General features: G+C 36.6%; 1 protein-coding gene across 2 annotated transcripts in view; it reads left to right on the top strand.

The window, feature by feature from the left end:
- Positions 1–27,018, top strand: part of RPS6KC1 (ribosomal protein S6 kinase C1) — a 140,360-nt gene that overhangs the window by 100,559 nt on the left and 12,783 nt on the right. For both annotated transcript variants that reach the window (XM_074322170.2, XM_074322171.2), the window contains 4 exons: positions 559–606; positions 1,823–1,955; positions 10,086–11,675; positions 11,947–12,036. In XM_074322170.2, coding sequence (XP_074178271.2) covers positions 559–606; positions 1,823–1,955; positions 10,086–11,675; positions 11,947–12,036 — 1,861 coding nt within the window. The remainder of the gene's footprint in view (positions 1–558; positions 607–1,822; positions 1,956–10,085; positions 11,676–11,946; positions 12,037–27,018) is intronic.

Genomic DNA, 27,018 nt, shown 5'->3' with positions numbered 1-27,018 from the left:
GAAATGGGGAGGCGAGTTCAGATTCCGGATACACTCTCAAGATAGAGCTGACAGGATTTGCTGATGGAAAAGAGAAGTTCAGGGTGAGTCCAGGATGGAGAAGTAGTACAAGAAGAATACCTTAGAGCCTGAGTTATTGAGATCACACTGTAGCCAGTTGCTATGCAAAGGATTTTAGGAAGAAAATTGAGACTTCAGTATTTCCTGTAAAATGTCTTTTTACTTCTTAACCATAAATGTTTCATGAGGAAAAATTCTTTGTCTAAATAATTTTTCCTTTACTTTTAAGAAACATTTTAAAATAAATCTAGGAAACTCAGTAATGTTTCCAATATATGGCATTTTTAGAAAAGGAAACCATAATAAAGTTCACTTTAGATAAGACTGTTTTTTAATCCTGTGATTTGGTGGCTTTAAAAAAACATCTATTCAGAAATGAACAATCTTGGCAGAGTCAATTCCAATACTTCCCCGCAAATCCTAAAAGTATAGTTTTAATAAGTTATGAGTTAATGTTTCATTGTATTATGAATAAATTATTACTCATCTTTTATGTAGGTTTTACTTGTAATGGACACAAGGACAGAACAGACATTCATTTTAAAAGTAAGTAGAATTTGTACATTTAACGAAAATAGAAATTTATTTTCAACCTTAGCTTCTGAAAGAAAAATTATTTAATATTTTTTTCTTGGGTGTTTGAATGTTCTTTTATGTTTGTGGTGATCTGTATTTATTTTATTTTTTTGTCCTTCCATCACAGTTGATATATACTCTACAGTATATGTTTAAAAGCGTTTTAAGGAAGAGAGCATGGAGGAAATAATATGGATACATTGAAGACTCGTTTCATGCTGTTTAAATGTGTAGTGTATAGTTTAAATAACTCTCTAATGCATTTTGTATAATTTGTGAAGACCACTTACAGTCTCACCTTTGATTATGATTAGTTCTTAAGTGCTAAAATTTTAAAGTCTTTGTTACAGGTATTTGGGAAATGTTATCAACATCCCTGGTCCTCTTTGATCTAAATTCAATTTGATTTTCCATGTAACTCAATTTGCAATTAAATGAAAAAAGAGAAAAACCCCTCAATTTTTTAATTTCGAAATTGTATTTGAAATGGATTGTGACAGTACATATTCTAAAAGTATCCCAGTTTAAGCATTGCCACAGAATCTAGAATTAATCAATTTCACATTAATTTCGTATTTCTTTTTCTGATACTTTTGCTTTTACTTATCAGCATGGCAGGTCGCGTTGACATATACTAAAACAAATTTCTTTTTATGAGTGTACTTTATCACTGACATTTCCCTAGATTTTCAAAACAAGGTATGACATCGGAAACTACATACATTTGTTTCTTTGGAGAAAACTTAAAATAATCTTTGTACTTTTTGGGACTAGAATTTTAGAATTACCTGTTTAATGTAGAAATACCTATTGTGGCTCAGGAATCTGAATTGATCTTACAGGGTCCACTGCTTTCAAAGATATACATACACAAGTAAAATAAAACTTAAAAGGTCATAGAGAAATAACTGTGTGTCATCTGATGACTTCGTTTGAGAGCATCTCTAATAAAAACACTGACCCACGTAATTGATTTTAATGGCAGCTTTGTGGCATCTTCCGTTCTCTGGATTCACGCCAGATGCCATCAGCAGAGCCTCCAGGGACTGAGGGGCATAGAGCAGCAGATGAGTGGATTCTCTGAAGCCCAGAGTAACTTGGATAGATTAGTTTGGTTGATAAACACAGAGCACAGCAGGCTCCAAAGGCAGCTGAGGGTACAACTGACCTTTTTGTTCTCTGTCAGGGTCTCAGGAAAAGCAGTGAATACAGCGGGAACAGAAAGACCATCATCCCCCGCCGTGTACCCAACATGGTGTGTCTGCACAAGTACATCGTTTCTGAGGAGTCGGTGTTTCTTGTGCTGCAGCACGTGGAAGGTTGGTTTGTGCTCTCAGTTGTTTATGGAACGAAGAACATCACATACCTAGCTTTGTAGTTTCTAGAATGTCCTTCTTACTTCTGTCATTACATGAGCAGATAAAACATAATGAAGCACATGTAAGGAACTGTTTCCTTATTCCTTTGCTTTCCTTCCCCACTTTGAGTTGGGAGGGAAACATCACAACCCAGGTAGGCAGCAGGTTTCATCGGAAATACGACATTCTTAGATATACTTAACTACTTACTATCTCCTAGAAGTGATCTGATATGATGAGAACTTTCAGGTGAGTGGGTGCTACGAGAGCCAAGTTTTATTTTAGAGATTTTATTTTGTTCTCTTGTTTTCTGCTGAAAGGATACGTTACTGTTAGATGACTAAAATAAAAAGCATCCCCTGAAGAATTAATTAATTCCCTCCTTTTTTAGAATGCACGGGTATTTGCTTGACATTTGACATGACCTCATTATTCTAATCTGGGTTTTTACTAATACAGCCGTTGGCATCACATATGGGTATAAAGCACAGGCATGGTACTCTGCCTTCAAACTATTTATGAAATTTCAGCTCTTAGTAGAGGGAACAGGTGGCAAAAAAAAAAAAAAATACTGTGTTTTGATTTGTTTTGCCCTTTAATGCCTGAATTTAAATAATAGTCTTTTATTTAGAATGACTGAATACAGCATATAAGTATAAATTCACATAATAAATATTAACTTTTGGCTTTTAAGAGGTATTCTCAAAATAGTGAAAAAAATTAAATTATTTTTCAAATTTCATGAAGGTGTTATTTTCCTGAGAATAAAGAACTATTGTGCTTTACTAATAGGTATAACATTTGATTTTAATTCATTTTCCCAAGCAAATGAGTTATTGCTTTGCGGACTGAGGTCTCTTCTGATAACTAATGCAAGATTTTTGACGGGGGCAATAAACTATTAATACTGTTTATTATGAAGTACAGTACAAGATAACTACAGATGGAGGGAAGACCTCCATATGTGGTATTTAATAGGAAATTCAGAAGGGGCTCCATGGTCTCTCAGGTATTAAGAGAGTTAATTGCGTGTGTGAATTGGATAACTAATTCACCTTTATTCAGACATTATAGACAGCTTTTATCTGAGGATACCAGTGCATTACAGACATTATTGAATTAGAGGTCATGTCATCTGATAGCAGAATACAGCCACCTCTGGTGTGGAACAAAAATAACTTGCATAGTAATAATCCATAATAATTTAGAACAAGGTCAGTAGGATGAATGTAATTATAGTCCATATTCTATTACCCAGGGTGGATTATTCATGTTGGAGATTATCTGTGGCAAATTTTCAATCCTAGTTTACCTCTGCTGTTTGCAATTTTCTCTTCCTGTTCTTCTCTTCCTTCTCCAGTCATACTTCAGGTTTTCTTCTGCCCTCTTCTCACCTTTTCTTATACTCTCTAAGACTATTTCAACTGCATTTACTTGGTAGCATAGAAAATCTTTTAATCTGTCTTAAAGACAAAGACATAGTATGAGGCTTTGGAGAACGAGAAGTAGGCAGGAGCCTTCTATGGCAGGGTAAGGACTTTGGCTTTTATTCAAGTGTATTGGGAAACCATTGGACATTTGAAGCAGGGACAAGGTCTGATTTACATTACAAAAAGATCACTGGCTATTGTAGAAAGACAAGAATAGAAACAGTGAGCAGGCTAATAAAGTAGTCTAGGCAAGGGATGATGATGGCATGGCCTTCTGGGGTACTAGCAGAGAGGCTTTGAGGGTAGAGTCCATGGTACCTGTGATGAAATTGATGTTTGGGAGAAAAGACTCCAGGGTAACTGCTCGGATTTGGTTTGAGCAATCAAGTGAGCTGGGCAGTGTGTTGTCTTTCACATGTTAGTGGTACTTTCTTTGTTACCTCTGTGAATTAGGAAGTTGTGCATATATCATAAAAAGATCACTTTCATATGCGGGATAAACTATTACTAAAATGGTAAATGTTGAACAATTGTTTTTTTTTCCATAATATGAATGCTTGAATATTTATGATTTGTGGTTTTAGCGTCCCTCTGCTTACAAAACTATTCACGATTCACATGAGTCTCTTGGACTCATTTTCTGTCCTTTTTTTAAAATTTTTTTTAATTGGGGAGTATTGGGGAACAGTGTGTTTTTCCAGGACCCATCAGCTCCAAGCCAAGTCGTTGTCCCTCAGTCTAGTTGTGGAGGGTGCAGCTCAGCTCCAAGTCCAGTCACCATTTTCAATCTTAGTTGCAGGGGCGCAGCTCACCATCCCATGGGGAATTGAACCGACAACCTTGTTAAGAGCTCGCGCTCTAACCAACTGAGCCATTGGGCTGCACCCTTTCTATTTTTAATTCATTCAGTCAGAAATGAATTGAATGCTTACTGGGATACAGGCTTAGTTCTAATATGGCCATGAACAAAATAAACCAAGACTCTGCCCACGTGGAGCTTACATAATTGAGGCAGAACAAGCAATAAGCAAATACGTAAGTAAATATATATCAGCTGGAGAGAAATTAAATAAAGGAAGGGAGAAGGGTATGCCAGAAGGGTGAGGTAGGGGTTGCTATTTTATATGGAGTGGGCTCCTTATTAAGAAGAGACATTGGCTAGTGACCTGAAGGAAGTGAGAGAGGGAGCAATGTGGATACAGGAGGGAAGAATGTCTTGGCAAGAGAAACGTAGTACATAGGTCTGGAGGCAAGAGTGTACTTGGTGTACAAGAAACAGCAAGGTCAGTGTGGCTGGAACAGACTGGGAAGAGTGGCAGGAACTGAGCTTAGAAAGATGGGTAGGCAGGTGGGCAGATCTCGTGTGGTCTTATAGGCTATTTTAAGAACTTGATTTTTAGTCTGAATAGATAGGAAGTCATTAGGGGACATTGAGCAAAGGAGGGACCTCTAAGGAGCACTCTGGTTGCTTTGTGGAAAATAGAATATAGAGGGGCACAGGCAAAAGCAGGAGACCAGTTTGGAAGTTGTTGCAGCAATCCAGGTGAAAATAGGGGGGCTGGGACAAAGTGCTGGTGCTGGAGGTGGTGAGAAATGGTTATTAGGTTCTGAATGTATTTTGAAGGTAGAACTGGCATGATTCTCGCATGACTCCAAGGTTTTGGCTCAAATAACTGAAAGAAAGGTTGTGTTGAGTAGGTAGGCAGTTGGATATACCAGACAAGATTTGAGGAGAGGAGTTTAAAATGTCCATTGTTTCTATTAATGAATGTCTTATTTTAACTCTGAGGAAGAAAACTTGGGAAAATAATTGTATTCAGTCAAAGTCATGAGTGTTATTAAAACCTTTTAAGTTCCTAAGGTTAGGGATTTTTGTCATATTCATCATACATATCCCAGCATTTAGCAGAACGCTTAGTACACAGAAGGTGCTCAATGTATAATTGTTGAATACTAAGAGAGAAGATGAATGATTAGGTTAGAAGAAAATGATTGGAAAAGCCTCCAAGTGTGGACACACCAAATAAATGGGCGATTGGAAAGAATTTCTCCCTAAGTTATTTGTGGACCCAAGGGGTGAAATTATTCTCTTTACTAACTAGCTTAAAAAATTTTTAAAACTAATATATAACAAAATAAATTTGAACTATGTAGAAGTATACAAATTAAAATTAAAATCTCCCCTCCCTATTCACTTTAATACCCAATTTCATTCTCTAGAAATAGGGGGAACATTTCTTCTGTATATAAACATATACTCCCTACCTATCTGCTTTAAAAAACCACATAAATGGGTCTTACATATCGTTCTATAGGTTGCTTTCCCGCCTCATCTTAACAATGTACCTTGGACAGCTTTCCTTTTGAGTATATATAGGTCTGCTCTAACTAAGAGAGGCAGTGTTTATAGTGTGGATCCTGGAGCCAGCACATTAGCTCCAAGGCCGGCGCAGCATTTACTAGTTGTCTGACCTTGATCAAGTTACTTCACCTTTTTGTGCCTCCATTTCCTTATCTGTAAAATAGGGATGGTAGTAATTGCCTACTTCATAGGATTGATGTGAGGATTAAATAGTTGGTACATGGTAAACACTGTGTAAGTGTTTCCACATATTGCTATTATTTTTTTATTAGGTTGGTGCAAAAGTAATTGTGGGTTAAAAGGTTAAAAATAATTGTAAAAACTACAATTACTTTTGCACCAACCTAATAATAGGTACAGAGTATTTGGTTGTGCAGATTTACCATAATTTATTTGACTACTCCCTTGTTAATTGGTGTTTAATTTGTTTCTAGTGCTTTTACCTATGTATCTTTGTGTATTTTTGTTTTGTTTTTTTGAGAACCATTTCTAGGACAAATTTATTGAAGTAGAATTTCTGGGTCAAAAGATGATTTTGATCATTGGTCCAGCAATATTTTATCATGCATATTAATTTAAAGTCCTAATTCTGGCTAAACAAATTTAACAGATTTTCTTTGCAATCTTGTAGAAAACCAATAGATTAAAATTTGATGAGAGAGAGAGAATTTTTATTAATTATGAATTGGCTATTTTCATAGCTTCATGGCTTTTTCATAGCTTTCTATGCTTCAGTGGGACTTAGAAAGGTGTCATTTATATTCCTAAAGTGTTAAAATCATGAATATGTTAGGGGTTTTCTATTTATATTTTGTGGTTTAGCAATAACAGGGACTTTGTTTTTTTGTTTGTTTGTTTTTAGGTTAATGTTTTTAATGTTACAATAACAAAGTTGACATTTGTGTAAGCTTGTCTATTGGGCCTGATCTTTACTCTGTAGAAAGTGAAACCTGCTCAGCTTTTGTAGGTGAGAAACTTCAATAGGAATAATCTGTTCTTGGAAGTTACGTGATTTTCAGGGTTTTTTAATTTAAAAAAAAAGTATGTGATAGGACCAAAATTTTTGTTTCTATAGCTCTATATTGAGCATTAAATTTAACTGGGCACCCAGCAAAGAATGGAGAAGAGCTAAAACAGTTTCTTTTTCACTTGAACATACAAAGTTTTAATAATTCAGTGTGAGTACTTGTTTAGTCTAAGAACAAATTCCATAAAGAAAGTGCCAGCAAACACATTTAGAATTTTTTTTCACATTCCTCCCCTTTAAAAATTTTTCAATTATACTTTATATTCTATACTAGTTTATATTAATTTCAGGTGTATACATTTAGAAATTTTTATCTAATACTGAAAAAAAGGACATTAAATATGATGCCATATTTATGAATCAAAGTGCTATAAAGATGGTACCAACACATTGCTTATAGTGGTGGATTCTGGGACAACCTTTCAAATACAAAGTTGTTTAACAACACATATCAGAAGTGCTAAAAATATTCATGCTTCTTGCTTTAGTACTTTTATTTCTGGGATTCTGTCCTGATGAAATAATCAGAGATGTCAAATATTTGTATGCAAAAGTATGTATTATTTTAATTCTAATAGTAAAAGACTGGAGTATCTTAAGTGTTCATCAATAGAGGAATATTTAAGTATATCATAATATCTTATGACATAGATGTGCTGTATAGCAATTCAAGTTCATAGTCTCATGAAAATCAGAAAATGTTTATGATATGTTAGTCATGCATAAAAAGATAAATAAATGTACTAATTAATAGTCGTTATGGGTAACATTATGTGATATAGTCTGAATCTTTTTTCTTTTTTTCTGTATTTAAAAATTTTTACAAAAAAACCGTATATTTGTATTAAAATAGGAAGAAAGTCAGACCAAACTAGTGACATTATTATCATTTGTAGACCCTTATCCTTGAAAGGTTTTAAAAAAACTTGTAAAGGTGTCATCTTTTTATATCCCAATTTAATATATATTTATTTAATACCTATGATTTTACATGCTGGACAGACTCCTCTCCCTGTAGTTAGGAAGACCCTACAGTCTGGCAAAGGAGATAATAAATGCATAAAAGTAAAATCAATATGAAATAGATGTTGTAAATGTCATAAGAGGGACAAAATGATATAGAGGAGTCCATAGAAGATAGGAATTGTATCCAGCTAGGGAATAAAAAAAAAAAAGTAAAAACAAATTCTGAAAGACAGGCAGATATTTGGGAAATTAATAGGAAAGAAACTTCTCAGTGGTAGGTATAGTTTGAACAAAAGCCCAGCATGGGTTATATGTGGAGAAATCCAATTCAGATAGATTATGCCTTGAGTTGAAGGAGAGGACCAGATCATGAGTTGATACTGTATTACTGTGGGGTTCAAGTGCCCTGATGTAGCTGGTACATCATTCAATGGGTGGAAGGGATCTGGATTCTTGAATAGAAAAATGCTAAAACGGAAGATTAATTGGGCAACAGTTAGGATGGTAGAGTGAGACAGGAAGGACTTAAAGTAGAGATCTAGTTGTAGCTATAATGTTTGTTACTCCAGAAAACAAAAAGAGTGGTCAAAGGAATTAAAAGAAGAGAAAGACTATGAAAAACCTTATGGGTAGATCTTATAGGTCTTGGAAACTTGTCAGATGTAGAAAGGACAAGGAGAGAAAATAATCCAAGTTTGGTCCAAAGCTTTTGTGTCAGAGTGCTCGGAATTCAGAAAGACGAAGTGGGGTGAAAATAAAGAATTTAGGCACATGGAATTTTAGATTTCAGTAGCTCATCCAAGTGGAGTTGGCCCAGGAATGAAGGAAGCTTTTCTTAGAACTTTTAAGTTCTAGATAAACTGTTAGAACTAGATAAACTGTTTCTTGCTGACCGCTGGAAGGAGCTTTATAGCTGTAGCGACTGTCTATGTTGTGATGGCACAGGTCATTCTGATGAGTTATCATCTGAGCTCACAAGCATTGACTGAATGCCTGTTATGTCCTGCATACTGTACAAGCAGTAGATACACAAAGATGAAAAAGACTTGGTTCTGTCCTCACAGTAGTAGTCACTATCTAGGAGAATTGGAAACAACATGCGTCATTTTTTTTGGATTGCATACAAGAGGCCCAGCTTCACGCTTAGGCATTATTGTTAGTGTGCCACAGTAGATGTATTTGTGATTACAGGAGTGCGGTTATTGTTGTCAAAAGACTAAAAAAGATGAAATCAACACATAGCTCCTTTTGTGCGTGAGTTTCAAGGCCATATATGAATCCTTAAACTTTAGATTGAATATGGGAAAATGTTAAACACTAAGTATAATCTAGTGAGGACAGAAAGTTAGCTAAGGAAAAATGTTTCTAGTCAGTAGAGCTTTGGCAGATTTTTGATACTTAACATAGTTATTTATTTTTCATATTTATTTACTCAAAAATTCTAATTACCAAAAGAGGTTTAGTTTTTAATGGTTTAAAAAAAAACCCAAAAGAATAATAAGGTGAAGTAACTTCCGAACAAATATTGCTGGTAAAACATTGGATTATTTTGTGTTTGTTTGATTTCTATGATTTCAGTGAAATTGATTTTTATGATTTTGGTTTTTGTAGGTTTCTGGTATATATCAGAATACAGAATCAGAATTACAATAGCTTGCCTCATAAATGGCTGCCCAATTAATATTCCTTAATGGCATTATTTGGTCTCATACCACACATGATATGTATGGGGAGGGGACAAAATGAGAAAAATATTATTAATATATCATTTATAATGACATAATTATATACCAGCTGTCAAATCTCCCCTCTAATCCTGGACTGAGCATTTTTTCAAAAGGGAATAATATTACAGATTTTTTTTCCCCAGTGAAGTATACAGTTTTAAGTAGTGCTTATTTATGGGTTTCCACTTAACCAATGGGCCATGCTTGAAAAACTTATTACATAAACATATTAGAACGTAAGTGTTTCTAAAGCTAAATTATATTTAGCAGAAATTCAGCTTTGAGATTTCATATTAGTATTTGTTATAATTAATTTCCCTTCAAAGGAAGAAATAGGTTGTCATTTCAAAAATAATTGATATTCGGAGATTTGCTTGAAACTATACTCACCAGTCAGCATTAACAAGAAGACATTTTATTAAAATGCTTGTCTTATACCAGACTTGATGTATTAATGGGTATCACTGACTGGCTTTTGATCGATTATTTGAATAGTTCTTATTTTTCTAATGGTTTTAGTAAGTAACCATTAATTTGGGGACCTTAATTTTTTTTTTGTTTTGTTATACTTGTTCACAGGTGGCAAACTCTGGTCATATATCAGTAAATTTCTAAACAGAAGTCCTGAAGAAAGCTTTGACATTGAGGAAATGAAAAAATCTTCACTTACTAAAGTCCACCTACAACAGCCAAGTTCTAGTCCTCAGGACAGCAGTAGTTTTGAATCCAGAGGAAGTGATGGCGGAACGGTGCTTAAAGTTCAGCCTGTGAAGACTAGTCTTACTCTAAGCTCTCAAGATGATAGCAACCAAGACGATGATGGCCAGGATACCTCTCCAAAATGGCCAGATTCTGGCTCAAGCTCAGAAGAAGAATGTACTACTAGTTATTTAACATTATGCAATGAATATGGTCAAGAAAAGATTGAACCAGGGTCATTGAATGAGGAGCCTTTCCTGAAGACCGAAGGGAATGATGTTACTGCCAAAGCCATTGAGAGCATCCCAGCACACCTCGCTGCTGACAGTGACAGCCCCAGCGCACAGCTGTTCGCTCATGAGCTGAAGTTCTTCCCTGCAAACAATGACCTGGAAGCAGTTAGTTCTCCAAGAACATCTGATTCCCTCAGTAGATCTAAAAACAGCCCCCTGGAATTCTTTAGGATAGATAGTAGAGATAGCACTAGTGAAATCCTAGGACTTGATTTTGGAGGAAAAATGTATAGTCTAAAGTCAGAGCCTTTGAAACCATTTTTTACGCTTTCAGATGGAGACAGCACTTCCAGGGGTTTTAATATCTGTGAAAGCAAGGTTATAGCTCAGGACACCATTAGCGGGGGCTCAGATGACTCTGTCCCAGTCATTTCTTTTAAAGATGCTGCTTTTGATGATGTCAGTGGTACTGATGAAGGAAGGCCTGATCTTCTTGTAAATCTACCTGGTGAATTGGAGCCAACAAAAGATGGTGCAGCAATGGGACCTACTAAGTTTACACAGACTAATGTAGGCATAATAGAAAGTAAACTCCTGGAAGCCCCCGATGTTTTATGCCTCAGGCTTAGTACTGATCAGTGCCAAACTCTAGAAGAAAAAGGCTCAGAGGAATTGAGTGATCCCTCTAGGCTTCAACCCCATATTGTAACAGAGAAACACTATGTACAGGGGGGTGTGGGGATGTTATTTGCAGCAGCTGTTGACCGTAGTAGTGCAGGACACAGGTCTTTGTTACACAGCTCAGATCCTAACTTTCAAGGACTTGGAGTGGTTGAGTCAGCAATTACTGCAAACAATGCAGAAGAAAACTTATTTCCTATTTCTGACCCACTCTCAGGTGCTAATGAATGTAATGCGAACACAGACACTTTAATAACTGAAGAAGTCTTGCTCTTTGCAGAGCCTGCTGATGATTTGGTTGAAGAGGAACCGACTTTATTTCAGAGAACCTCTGTGACTAAGGGAGCCAGTGCGTTAGCACTAGGAGACGACCAGGAAATACATCAGATTTTTGAGGACCTTGATAAAAAATTAGCACTAAACTCCAGGTTTCACATCCCCGAGGGCTGCATTCAAAGATGGGCAGCTGAAATGGTGGTAGCTCTTGATGCTTTACACAGAGAGGGAATTGTGTGCCGCGATTTGAACCCAAACAACATCTTATTGAATGATAGAGGTCAGGAACTTGTGCAAATGCATTTCTTTTTATTCGCTGTTGCTTCCAATTAACTGAGTAGGCGTTTTATCTTGTAATTAGTATCTTCATTTCCTGTCTAGAGCTTCATTATCAGTGCAGCAAATTCACCCCCAGTAATAGCTTCTAGTACTTAATGATGCCATTATTCTTAATGATACTGTTTTTAGCTACAAAAGGAGTAATTACAGTTCACTTCTGCAGAAAATGGAAGAGAAAAATGTTTTGATTTCTCCTGTCGTTTTGTTTTTAGGACACATTCAGCTAACGTATTTTAGCAGGTGGAGTGAGGTTGAAGATTCCTGTGACAGCGATGCCATAGAGAGAATGTACTGTGCTCCAGGTTAGCGCCATCTCCTAACCGTGTTTCACTTGAAAAAGTAGTTCGGCAGCTCTCGTTTCTTTGTACAAGTTGTGTTTGTCACTAGCAGTCCACGTATATGTTGGATTTGGTTCTCTCTTTAACCTTTCAAAAAAGAAAATTGGGGGACTAAAACCATTATATAGTTTCATAATGTTTTATATGTACATGTATATGTGTGTATGTATATATTTATTTGTTGTTAAATGGGTTTGTACTTGTAGAATGGGCAGTGAATTCTGTCTTAGAACTGTCTTAACTTCTTAGTGTTTAGAAAGACCTTAAAATACCCTGAACCTCTTTAAATGGGTGCTTTTTATTAAGATGTGTGAGGCAGTTGACTAAAAGGACAGTCAATATTCCTAAGGCTAAATATGGTAAAACACAGAATTAAAAAACAAAACAAAAGACAATAATACAATGTTGTGACTCAGTGATGAGCCAACCTGGCATTTTACAGCAGATTTAAAAGTGTTCTTTCTATATTTGAAAAATTTTAGGAAGCTTGTTCTTCTTGTTCTAAAATAGTCTACTTAGCCAAATATTTGACACAGCAGGTTTCTCTTGCTCTTACTATATTGTCTTTATTTTATAAAAATTAGAAGTTTACTTCTGGGGGTGCTAGATCCTTTGTTGGTAATTACAGGTCACTGATGCACATGGTTTGGAACTGAGTTAGTTTCTCTCTGTCATCAGTGCAGATAGGGCTATATTTGAACCCAAAGTTCGTTCACCTTTTGCCTAGCATTCAGCCTCTTTGGCTGGCCAAAGTTTTTTCACTTGTCACCCCATCGGCTTTCAAAGGGGGCTCAGGCTTACTATATTGACGTGATCTACTTAGCTGTTGATTAATACGGTATTTAGTGCTTACTAACTGACCAGTGTATTACTGAGGCAAACATTGTTTCCCTGCATAATGGCAAATGATTATAATTAGGATTGAAGGAGTGATCTTATTTTTAGTTACAACCTTCATTGTTAGGAATTATTTCTGTATTGGGGAATAGCAAAGTTTTTCAACCTGCAAAGCAAACATCCTAAAACTATTTCCTGAAAACAATGGTTTGGATTTTCTTGTTACTGTTACTCTCTTTTTTCTCCCAAGTTAGGGCTGTTTTGTTTTTATATCTTCCTAGGGGCAGTAGAGCATGCCTATATTTTTTTTGTTTCTCGCAAATAGGTAATATGTACTATGCTGTTTTTTGAAACCTTATTAGTAGGATTTAGTTAATAGGATAACAAAAAAAATTTCACAGTAAAATCACCTTATTATGATTATCTGGTTCTTTTTTTTCCCCAACAGATCCTCTCATTTTCTAATTTGATGAGAAATAACATTTTATGTACCAATATACATAAATATACGAGTTAATTATAATGAATTTGGAGGTTTTAGAATCAAAATTAAATCTGGGGAGTATTTTAAGTGAAATTCTGTTAAATCCTGAAGTCAAGTGTAGTGTAAACCATATTAAAACGAAATTGTCTTGGGCATTGTTTAATGTTTATAACAGACTCATTATTTCCTATTAATATTGTTACTTTCTTATTGAAAACTATCTGTAGGATTGTACTTTGTCATTCTAGCAGATTATTTTTCTTCAGTTTGAAGTACAGTCATATTTACTTAACATTATAGCATGTTGACGTCTTGAGAGTTTTAACATATGTGGGAAAAAACCTACTACATTAATCAATAGATACATACTTTCAGCTTTGTGTATTGAAATACTGAATTTAATACAGATCAGTTTCCAAGTTCTGATTTTTAAGCCTTTTCACAGAAATTACAATTCTTCTAGTTTACCAGCAGGTGGCAGTCTACCATTAATTAATTTTTTGCTCTCATCTTCCAGGTTGTCCTTCACTAACATTTGAAAAAAGCTGTAGTCTGGAGAAGGGCTTGCTTTGTTTTAATTATTTGCGTAAAAGAATTGTACTTTCAAGCTTTGTGAGTTGCAAAAGTGTTCTAATATTATGGCACACACTGAACAATGTGGAAAGTCTCTTCATTCCTTGGGCCTATTAATTTGTTTTATCAACAGGATAAAATAAAACCAGTAATGGCCTTGACTCAAAAGTAATGCTACTGTTCTAATTTGGAGGATCTTAAACCGACTGAGTACAGAACTCAGTGAAGTCTGTGTACTCCTGCCCCTTTCTTATAATGCAAGGGAAATGGGAGCGAAAATTTGTAGATTACTGTTTGTCCCCAGATTGAATAGCATTGCTCCTGATAAAAACAGCAAGTAGGCTTTCCTCCTCCTCTCAAAGGGATGGGAGTAATGATAATATACTAATATTTCAATGCCTAAACATCACAAACCAATGAATACATGGGGACATAGAATGCTTAGTCCTCTTTTGGAAGCACTAAAGGTTGAAGTAATTCTCCCCCCACCCCAACCCCAACCCTCCCATTTCCCAACTCTAACCTTAGAATTATTGCCCAAGTTACTCTAAAGCATGTTAAGCATCTGATGTTTGGTTAGAAAGGAAAGTTGTCACAAGACTATGATGAGAATGATTCACTGACGTTTAAACAGCATGCAGCCCCTACCCCCCACCCCCGCCCCTCCTCCCGCCTGGGAACCCTTATCACATATCTGTCCTAAAAACATTATCCACCTGCCCCTGTGCTTTATAATATTAGCAATGTATCTTTTAATCTTGTGGATGATGTGCCTTTATATTTTGAGAAAAATTTCCAGTAACAGATTCGATTTACATGGACAGAAACTTGAGCAAATGCCAAACTAGCAGGGGGTCCATTATTCTGCTCTATAAATAAGATTTTTTTAAAAAAAACCACACACACAGAAACCTGTGAATCAACATGTTTTGGTCTAATTGAGGGGAAAAGCAAGATAGATAAATTTTGATATGCAAATGATCACCTTCTGTTATTTAAGTACAGTTTCTGCCAACTTGGTGATCTTAGATTATAAAAAGCCATAGTCATTGCAACAAGGGTGTTCAATATTCACAAGTTTCTGCAACAAAACGAAGAACTTTAAAAAAAAAGTTGCCACTTTTTTATATTAAAGAAAACAAATCCAATAACAAAAAGACAAAACCATGGAGCGTTCTCTGTCTACATCTGTGAAAAAGCCAGCAAATAAATGGCTGCAGCTGCAGGCCCATCAAGAGGGTCTTGAGAATACGAATTCACTGATCAAACCCAGCCCTGTTTTCAAAGTAGAAGCCATTCCTTTTAGGTTCACTTTGTATCCTCAGATTATCGAGGGTGATTCTCTAGAAAGGTTTTATTTTAAATAAACATCATTCATGGTAAATGGGTTCCTTTCATACCAGAGAAACAGACCGGAGTTCAGGAAGAGAAAGAGCAAAGACATAGTCCCCAGAGTAGGAGCAGATTGTATAGCATGACAATATAAACATCACCGTGTCCAGTTTCCATATTAGGAGACGTTCAGATGCTGTGTGAAGAGACTTTTAGACAGGTTCTCCTGTTCTTCATTGTGTGCGATCATAGAATAAAAACTGGAGTAAACTGGTTATTGTTCTCCAGAGGACTTCCGTGTCGTTCTTCTGATTTTATTTCTACTTGTGTACACACATGAACACGCACTCAAAGGAGTTGATGTGTTTTATCATTGCAAGTATTAATGTATCATAATATAGAATAAATTTCTGTTGTTGCATTTTAAGACACAAGGAAAAATAAAATGTCAAGAAGTATTTTTTTCATCAGTACTCTTTAGCAGTTTTGACTCACAAAAAAGCAGCTAGAAAATAGAATCTATAATAGTAAGCATATAAATACAAAAGACTGTATTTGAAAGCTTAATATGCAATCTAAGACAAGTAACATTATATGTTAGTATGCATATGTCACCACTGAAGTTTCCCTTTCTAGCCTTTAAGAAGTTGGTATGGTATGCTATCAGTCTGTGTCTTTCACCTTTATTTTCCACCCCACTGTAAGCGTTTATAAATTCTTGAAATTTGCATTGACATTTCTCATTGAATACTTTTCAGACCTGAGAATTTATAAGTGGATATGTGTGTAAATCGAAGAAGTCCAAAATGTTCTTTACTGCAGCCCAATCTCCATGCTCCCAGATGTCAAATGACAGCTTTGCTTCCTCTCTCAGGCGATTTCATACTTGGAAACAGCTCCCAGCTGACAGGGAAAAGTGAAACAGAAAAAATCATGTTGAAAACTGTCTGCAAAATTCAGTTTTAGAGCATGACATTTATTTACTACCAGCTTTTGCTCTTCTAGTCTGACTTGATCAGATAGTCCATGAATATATCTTTGGAGGGTGGTGTCCCCCTCTCTTCTCCATAAACATGTTTTGCACACAGTTGGTTACTTTTTAAATATGGTGCTCTGTGTGATAGTTATGCGTTTGATAGTTAGATCTAGGACCAAGACCATGAATGGCTTAAAATATCAGGAGGCCATCATAGTTTTAAAATTTAGACTATCGAGATGGAATTGAGAATTACCAAAGCTCAATATTTGTCCCATATCAGCCATAAACACGTTGTATGACCTTGTGCAAGTTATTTAAGACTTTCTAGGCCTTAATTTACCAGCAGTGAAATAGATTTGTTGAGTATTAAAAAAGATCACAGACGTCAAATCCTCTAATACCCTTCTTATACAAAACTTAGTCAAAATTTAAGTCAATCTTATCAAGGCAAGAATTTTTTCCTCCAAGGATAAATACTGATTTCTTATCGAGGGTTAAAAGAATTATTTCATGTATAGGACTTTCTAAGTACATATTTTAGAGTTTTTACATAAAGTGCATCATGTAGAAATGAGACATTTATGGAAAATAATTAGAAGAAAACAGCTAAGACAACTTTTGAGTAGGGTGAAGTTTGAATGCCAAGATTCTCACCAAAAAAAATTGTTTGAAGAAGAAAGAATCATTTAGATCTGAAAATTTGGGGGTCCCGGGTAAGTAACTTCATCAGCACGAGGCATCTAATTTTAGGACTGCAACGTTGATAGAGAAAGTAAACAAATATAGATACAGATTTTGAAATAATAATGATATAACCAGGAAACATGGCTATGTCCCTGGTGTAGTCTTTTTTTGTCCCCCCTCCAAAGGAGTAAAGAAGAAGACAAGAGGCAGCTTTAGAAATAATTTTAAAAGAGTGAAATATTTGTGGTTAACATTGAAACATTATGCTTCAAACAGTAACTCTTTTGTTTCATTTACCCTTAAGCAAAACTTCAACAGTAACGCTCTGGTACATAGTAAATGTTTTAATGTTTTTCTTGAGTGATTAGCAAGTACTTTTAATCTTTTGCCTTTGGTTACTATTGTCATAAAAACTGAATCTGTATCTTTTTTGAGAGAACCAGTAACTTTTCAAGTTTGTGATGGAGTAGTGAAAATTTTACACTGAGGGGAATTGCCTGATGGCCATCCCTGTATATTGAGAAGCTTGTGCGCTGAGTATAGAGCCTATTAGGATAAGTAAAAAGAGCATCAAGTCATATCACATCTTACCTTGTTCAGACAAGGCCCTTCTGATGGAAAGAAGATTAAAGGGTTGCCTTATATAGGTTTGAAGGTCTGGAACCTTGGGATCCATCCTTAGGTAGGAAGTATCCTGGAGCCCTCCCAAACCCCCTGATGATGGGCCAGTGACCTTCAGCTCTGCATTAAGGTCACTCCATATTGAAGCAGACCCCGTCTGAAATCATACTTCTCATCAGGCCAGAATGTGATTTGTCTCTAGGGGTAGGAATGAGACAGAGTAATAGTGAAGTGTTCAGTCTCTGTTATTTGGCTCCTTAGTGAATATGAATAGCATACTAGCCCCTCTCAAGAGAAGAAATGCTTTAGCTGGTGGAACTAGTGAAAGAATTGATATGGTCGTTCACCTCTTCTGTATGAAAACATGATCATTTCATGTGTACATTTCATGATGCTTCCTGATATTGGAGAATTGGGGGGTTTACCTCAAACTTTCAGTTGTTAAAAGGAAGTTAATTTTAACCTCTTATTTACTCCAGACCTTTTTCTTTATGATCTTGGACAATTTTTTTTTTTTTTAGAAGAGGAAGACAAGACTAAATACTTGTAGTCTGAAGTAGTAGTGGCAGTGTAATGCTTCTTAATTTTCAGGTCTAAATTGATTTTTGGCAACTAGACAGTGAATTGCCCTCACCACCATATTTTTATAAAGAAGAAAGGGACTATCTTTTACCTCTGCTGTTTAACAAAGAAGACGCAATGCTGAGTGAAACATTAGGTACTAGAACTGTGGCTAACTACCTCGACCAAATGATCAGTTTCTGTACCATGTAAAATCTTGTCATTTTGAATTTCCATGAAGTAACCAGGACTTATTCTTTCTAAACAATTATTTGCAAATACTTCCTTCAAATAAATGTTTTAAAAATGCTACTAAGGTTTTAAAAAATTAAAGATAGTAAAGCAAATCAAATTCCTGAAGTTCCTTTAATAACAGTGCATGTAGCTGTAACTGCCTAACATGGCAACAGAGCAGTGGAGAAAGAAAGGGAAAGAGGGAGGGAAAAGGAGAGGGGAAGGGGCGGGGGAGGGAGAGAGAGCACACCCGTCTGTCATTTTCACAATTTTCAGTTAGCCTTTTTCTTACCATTCAACTTGAAGGACTTTGGTTGGGTAACACCGTGACACCTGATGGCTATTCAGGATGGAGTTGTTGTGATGTGATCAACAGGAAATGGAGCATGCTGTGATTTTTTTGAACTAGAAATGCAGGGTGAGAGAGGAAGCAAGACTGTATAGAGCTCAGAATTGTAATTATAATCAGTCAACCAGAAGTCACCTGGTAGTTACCTGTTTCTTATTTTGTCTCACAAGAAAATAGTATAGTGATGATATTTATAAACTCCCTCGAACAAGTAATTCTTGGCTTTGGAATGCTGAATCAAGTTAAATCAGAGAGTTTTGACTCAAGTTGTGTAGTTAATTGCAGAAAAGCTCAACATGGTTGCCAGGTCACCACGACAACAAGAAATTTAGAGCTGGTAGTGGGAGAGAAGCACAATTCGATATTTTGTCAAGCCTAGCCTGAGTTAGCTGAGTGTAGTGTTGTACTTACGTCCAAATCCCCACCTATAATGCAGCAGGCCCAGGGTTTCAGGAAATTAAATTACCTGAAAACCAACTGAATTAATGCGGCGGTGTCAGGAGGAGACGCTAGAGCCTGGGATGAGACAAGAAAGCAAGTATGTGGAAGGTGGAGCAGCATCACGCCTCTCCCATCACCTGTGGCACTGGACAAGAGCAGAGCCCCAAGGCTGCAGACACTTCGGTCTGGAAAGTGCTAGCCTCTGTCATTGGCCTCCTTGGGATAACACTGACAAATTGGAGAAAGTGATACAGGCAACTTTTAAGCAGTTCACGTACCCCCCCCCCCCCCCCCCAGTATGGCATTTGAATAATCAGTTGAGTGTGATGTTGGCTGTAGGTGGCCTTTATGGAACGTAGAAATGCTAACTGGGCTGCCAGCATTTTCTGAACTAGTATAAAATAAGGAAAAAGGAGCAAAATGCCCACTTGAAAGGATGGGCTGGGAAATGCAAATTCCAGGCCCTAGATAGCTCTCACCCTGAGAACTAAGATCTTCTGCACAGAGACGTTGTGAGACCTTCGGCAAGTAAATTTCTTCTGTCTAAATCACCTCATTTCAAATACACGGTCTCTCTCTAAACAGTTGTGCACTTTCAGACTTTTAAACTTTAAACTTCTAAACTTTGATGATTTAGGTTATAGGTATTAGAGGAATAACCCAAACCTGGAATTAAAATGCAATTTTATTCTCATAGTTGAGAATGGCTTTTGGTTTTGGTTTTGCTTTCAGTTGAAACATTTTGTCTTGTTGGTGGAAACTGTGAAAAATATGTCTGTATATCTAAAAATGATACCTTGAGGGGAAACTAGGCAGTATAGCTGTCCTACAGCACACTTAAATGCATATGACTTTGATAACATTTAAACAAAATGTCTAACTGACAATTATGTCACCAGACCAGCAACCAGGTAGTATGTCCTGCTACCATATTCGTAGCAAGTTTCATATAGTTGTGTTCCTGGGTTCCTTACATTGCAAAGGGACAGGGGAAACCTTGAGTTACCTCCCAATCCTGTCTTTTTCCTGCTCCCAGGGCTTTTTTCCCCAGAACAAACTGTAGTGGTCGTCGCGGTCTGCAGAGGGGAGCACTGGAGGTACCCCTCCAGCATCCACGTCAGTCATCTCTTGTCTGGACGACTCAGTCATCAGCTGGCCGACCTCCATTCTCACCCTGCTTTTCTCTGTGTTTCATCCAGCAGCCAGAGTATGTCTTAGATAACGCTTGAAACTTTCTAGCTGCCCCATGTAAAAGTGCAAAAGGACTTAATGTCGCTCGCTGTGTGCAGTGGGACTTCAATGAATGTGATAAGGCCTTTGGAGGAGCTTTGAATGAATGCCTCGAAAGAACAGTGCTCCCAGACACAAGAGCGATATATTTATTCAACTAGCATTTATTAACTGCCTCCTGTGTCCCAGGCACTGTGTCTAGGAGCTAGAAATAAAGGACATAATTGGTATAACACTGACAGTTACTTCTGAAGATTTATATAAAAAAGAGATCACCCAAACAGAAGATATATACCATTGATTAATTAGGACATTAATAGACCTTTAAAGTTAGTGAATACTTGTATTTACAGACTGGTAATTTGCCAAGCTAGCAAAAGATATGCTATATACTCTGTTTAGTTCCAGATATTGTTGGATAAAAAAAAAAATTTCTTTCTTCTGTGTTTCTTTTTCTTTGCTCTTCAGTCATCAGCTGTAGTGGAAAACTAATGCTCAGCCCCTGCATAGAAAATCTTTATACACAGCAAGAGCTGGTGAGAGAAATTGACTAGAATTTTGTAATTCTAGTCCCTTTCAATTAGCAACAGATGCTGCCGGCAAAGACTGTAGGCACATAGTGCTAGTGTTTCCATGTTCTAGCTGACGTGGAATGCTCATTGCAGAAGAAAGATGTTCTTTTCCTTGGTCCAAGTATGTCATTAATAATAGATCACATTTTTTTCTTTTTTAACCTTTCTCTACTCCTACATAAGGCCATTAATGAAGTCTGGCTCTCTGGGAAGAAAGTTACAAATTTTTGATGATTTATAATAACATTTAAATCTTACTGAACACTTACAGACTTTCGGGAAAATGTGGATCCTCCAGCTCTTTTCCTGACACTATAAAAGTGTACATGGTATTTAATTTTAATGTTTATAAGAGTATGGCTTAATTTTCATACTGTCTTACTCATCAAAGATCTCGCTTTTATTCCTAAAGCTAATGTATTTTTGTTACTTATGTTTCTTTTCCAAAAGAAAGAGTTGGAATTCTTAAGGTCAGGTGTTTAAAGTTAATTTTTAAAAATTATTTTGGAAAAATTCCTGTGGCATTAGAAAAATATATTTACTCTCCTTCCCCAAAATGTACTTATTACTGATTATCATTTTAAGTGTATTATATAGGTCTGTGCCTTTAAAATTGTCTGTCATTCTGATATTTGGTTAAAGTGCTATGTCATTTGTGTGACAGATTCTTCCAGAATCTAAATGGTGGTTTAACTTGATTATTACATAAGCACTTACTTTAAACAATTGCTGCCTTTTCCTTGAGTTTTATATGACCTCTTTAAAAAAATTTTTTTTAAATTAGTTTCAGGTTTAATATATGACCTCTCATAGTTCCACAGTTTTTTTTAATGCTTGTCCTAAATTAAAATAGAATTTCTCTATATGTGAAATTCTTGTCTAAGAAAATTCTGCTTACTCTGTTTCCTACCATATCTTGGAAGGAAGATAGCAACAACAGAACATACTGCCAAGATGGAGGTTATGGAATTGTCTCTGGAGATTGTTGGAATGGGTACGGGCACCTAGGGTTAGTTGTAATAGAGGTAAGTGGAAGGATGAGATGACCTGTGTGTCTCCCTTACTGGAAAAATCAGGGAACAGAATCAAGTGATGTCACCAGTTTGAAGGTGAATCTCAACGACTCCATCAAGGAGTAAATGCTGGGGGGAAAAATAAGGAGGGAAATAAATGTGGAATGTCCGATTCCCTTACTTATCATGCATTGTAAAAGTGATGTCTCTTAAAGAAGAGTCAATTCTGAATTTGGGATGTCGAGAGCACCACAGTTGCTTGAGATGCAAGATGAGACATCTTTACAAAGCTGTGCAGAAAGGTTGATCTTCACTTAAAGCTTGAGTTGGAGACACGTGGTCTAACCTTTTCCATTTTCTGTACAATTTCCAGCATAGTTTTATCATTATCTTTGGTTATTTTTGAGTCATGTCTCTGACAAATCCATGTGGTTTAACTTGTACAGTCCTAAAAGGCAGGCCTGTAGCTAGGTACCTGTCATGATTTCAGTAACGCTCGGATCACATGGTTTCTCCAGTGTCTTTCAGACTTCCTCAGGTCTCAGTGGATGCTTTCCCGCCTTCCCTTCACTTCTCATACAGATGTAGACGTTTTATGGTTTCCTGAGTCCAAGCTTTCTGCGTTTGTTCTCCTTTATTTTTTAGGAGCGAGGCTTATTATAGTTTTGGGGTCAGGTTAACATTGTTATATAAGAGGACTGTAAGAGGGAGACTTAGTAAACCTACTGATTATCATAAGGACGATAAAACTCTCTTATTCTAAGTTTTAGCAAGCCCTTTGACGATATGGGTTACCAAGGCAGCATTCTTTTTCTGAAAGTGTTCTAGGAGGTGTTAAACCTGAGAAAAACCATGGTAGGCAAAGCACATTTATTTTGTGATATCTTCATTGTTTTACGGAAACTTGTTTATTCACTTGTGGAATATGATTGTTTGAATCGTTAGTATGTATCAGTAAGATTCTATATTGTTGGACTATGAAGATTGATAGTACTGAAGTGAGAGTTCTAAAATTATACTCAACTGTTCTCACGTATTTGATACCGTTAAAAAATTTTGGATGGTTTGAAATCTAATCTGGAGCTGGTTCTGTGTCTCCATTACAAGATGACAACGGTTAGATTTAGTGACACCGATTCATTTCGCTTGCCACCAGGTCTTTTAGGAAAAGGGAAGAATGGCTGTTTCTAGAAAGGAGAAACAGGAAGATTGAGGAATGCGAGCTCATTTTAGTATAATCCCACTCTTTGGGCATTTTAAATTAATGGAGGGAGAAGAAGTTATGAGAAAGGCTCATGAGTGCTTTTGAAAACACTTTCAGGATCATAAAATTATAGGTAAAAAGAATGTTAGAGGTCTGGCTCTCCTCATTCTCAGGGACATCCCCAGCCAGGCTCACACAGTAGCATAACTAGATCCCTGTCAAAACATTTCTTTGACTCAGAGACAAAAATCCAGGATTTTTAAATTTTACCAGCGCTTTCTGAATTAATCTGAGAATTCGTTTTGTTATTTCCCCCCCGATCACTTTGCTTAATGCCTATGGTACTGCTGCATTTGTGGAGAATAAGGACACTATTTTACCATCCTAGAAACTGCAAATATAGAATATAGTAGTGGGGGAGGGACATGCACAGAAACTTATCACATTAGGTTTTATAGGAAAGATATTTTTAAAAATGGAGAAAAGAGTGGTAGAATTTATCACTTAAAATGTGTTTCTGCTTTTTTCCCCCAGAGATTTAAAAAATTTAAGGGAGCTTAAAGGGATTTCTCAGCTTCACCATGTTGTACTTTCAAGGTAGCCTCACAAATTTATTTGGTATTTCTTTATATTCTCTATTTGTGAAGTTAGACACATATACCTGACTATTCACCTGGTGTTTGTAGTAGCCATTATGAAGCTTTATTCTAAATCGGTACTCTTGGTTTATACTTAATTTTTGTCTATAGATTTTGCAAATAAAGTAGTTTTAGAGCAGTTTTGATGGCCTCACAACTTTAGGCTTCTTTTTGGCAATGCAATTTCAGGGTATATCTTTACAATTTTAATCTAAGAATTAGAATTGGGGCATATTTAATAATGTTATATTAATATATTAATATTATATTATAGTATATTAATATAATTCAGATTGGGGCTCACCAAACATTGTGACAGTCCACATTTGAAGCAGCATATTGGTCATTATCTACCTGTTAAGGACGCTGAAAGAAAATTATGAGGGATTTCAAAGCATAAAACCAATGAACATACATAGTTCTTAGATTCCTTAGCTGAGCAAATTCACAGAAACCAATAAAGGAATACACCTTGTCTGTTTCATGAAGTGCCTCTCAAACTTTTCTACCCAAGTACAGTAGTACCTCGGTTTTTGAATGTCTCTGTTGATGAACATTTCAGTTTACAAATGCCGTAAACCCAGAAGTAACTGCTTCGGTTTTCGAACACGCCTCGGAAGTCAAACATGTCATGTGGCTTCCGCTGAGTGCAGGATCCTGAGGCTTAGCTGTCAGCTGTTTTTGAACGTTTCAGAACTCCAACGGTCTTCCGGAACGGATTACGTTGGAAAACCGAGGTACCACTGTACTTCTGACTGTGAAGATAATGTGAAATGGGTACCCCAGGGAACTAGTAAAATATGATCCTGAAGTTGCTTTGAAGTATTTTTATTTACAAATCCATGTAAATTTTACATTCTGTTCCATAATAGATTTGTGTTTCTTTTAATAGTAAAACAATATTCCACTCCCTCCCACACATATAAAAATCTTTATGCACAGGAAGATGTACTGTGCATATCTGGTGGTTTCAAGGACCCCCACACCCTGCAAACACACAGAGTGCCACATTTCACCCCCAGTGCACATCCCCAACAGTGATACGGGGAACAGGCGCATACCACTTCGGATGATCTAGACCACACTGGCAATGGCACTTTGGACCTTTTACTGAATTTAAAAGGCACCTTCATAAATTCTGTTAGCCATTGATTGCTGCCATTCTGTAGACTTATCTCAGTGATCCTCTGCTCAGTTCTAACAGGAAACCTTTCTGAGCAGAGACGGGGTATGTCTCTAGTACAGAACTCCTCAGGGTATGTTCTTAGAACCTATAAAACCATCTCTTTACTTTTCACAACTTTTCTTAAGCTGACTGGGTCATGTGTTCCTCATTTCCCAGGACACACAAATATAATATTTTCTCCTCCAGAGTCACTTTCCCTAAATAAGTTCTCCATAAGGTTGCTTGGAAATTTTAAATAAGTTATGTAAAGTGTTAGACACAGTTCCTTACATACAGCAAGCAGTCAATAAATGTTAGCTGCTTTTTAATTGTTGCAACTATCGTTATTAGTGTGTATCTGTATGAGCAAAGCAACAAATCGTACACAGAAAGTGGCGAGACATGTTGGTAGCATATTCAGAACGGATGGTTGATCAGTAATTTTGGGTCTTGTGAACAGATATCCCCTTTATTATAAACATAAAACTAAGAAATATATACTACTTGCTGTATAATTAATGAAAATAGAATACCTTAAATTCTTGAGCAAAAACACGTTAGAAGACAAAACCGTTAACTGTGCGAGTGGGAAAATGGATTTTGGCCTCACATCATGTAGCTGTATGGCCAGTGCGTGGAGCTCCCGGGAGGAATAGTGCCTGGTCTGTGCTGCTCATGTGTGTCGGTTGAAGGAGCTCATAGGTTGAGACCTCGTGGATGCCTGAGTATATACATGCCTGATTAAGCAAGACATTAGAATGTCATTTCATGGTCAATGAGAAGCCATTGCAGAATTTTGAAGAGGAAAATGATGTATGGCCTGCTGTAGGCTGGAAGGAAATGTGCAAAAATTTCTACTTGACGACAGGACCATGGTAAATTGCTTTCACTTTCTGAAGTTTCTAAGAACGTACACCCTTTCTCAAGTTTTCAGAACACGCTTCTGAAGGTGTCAGTGGCTCTCCAAGGGGAGGTTGGGAGTGGGCGTGGGCACAGTGTATTTGCATCAGGGAAGGGTAGTATAAGCACTTTGAATGAGCCCCCAAGGAATTGTCCTTCGAGAGAATCACTATTTTAGGAAATCTCTGAGGGTCAAAGAATGTAGAGCTAAATTTAACCTAGAGGCCCTCAGATCTAACCCTCATATTACAGATGAGATCAAGTGTATTCCTCAAGACTCTTAGCCCTAGACTCCTGATTCCTAGTCCATTGCTCTCCCTGACGTATAATAACATTAAAGTTGTGTGGGAACACAAGATATTCATGGAGGTTAATAAGTGTAAGAATGAAAATAAAAATCTCACCACCGCAGAGGCAAATCGCTAAAACATTACACCGGTCTTTTTTTTCAAAACGCATACTTTTAAAATTAGAGTTCTATCGTTTTATAGCTTCTTTTTGTTTTAATATCATACATCCAGACATTGACTTACATACTTAAACCTTGCATGAATGTATCATTTTAAATGCTTCTGTAGTACTGTTCCATCATATGAATGGGCCACAATGTATATGATTAAATCTCTGGTTAGGTAGTTCTTGGTTTTTCAAACAAGCTGCTGTTTTATAAATGGAAACAACTCTAGGAGGATGCGGAAACTTTTGGTCACTCACGCAGAAGTTAGAGTTAGTTAAATATCTGTGTGTTCTTTTTGCCACCTAGTTGAGAGCGGCTAGTTAGAGAATGGAGGTTGTGATTTGGCATGAAGTTCAGTCGAGAGAAGAAAGCCGGGGAGGGGCTAGTGAAGGGCCGTGTGCTACATGCATCTTACGAAACCCAGAAGAGGGTAGGTGCAGGGACATGGGAGAAGGTTGCTGACATGGAGTAATTCAGTATTTTGCATAGGAATGGCTCTTTTTTTCTTCTCTGGTCCCCATGACCTTTGGTTCCAGACTTAAGCAATTTTATGAGTTCTGTGGTTCTTCTGCACATATATTTACTAAGTATTGGTTAAAAGGCAGGGCACCAGAGCACCACATCCCGTTACTACTTCCATCCAAGTTCCAACCTAACTAGTTAAAAATGTTG

The sequence above is a fragment of the Rhinolophus sinicus genome, chromosome 11 (genome assembly GCF_057876585.1).
Source record: "Rhinolophus sinicus isolate RSI-liver-muscle chromosome 11, RSI-T2T, whole genome shotgun sequence".
Lineage (NCBI taxonomy): Eukaryota > Metazoa > Chordata > Mammalia > Chiroptera > Rhinolophidae > Rhinolophus > Rhinolophus sinicus.
The sequence above is the reverse complement of the archived record's forward strand: the minus strand, read 5'-3'. Positions and strand labels throughout refer to the sequence as shown.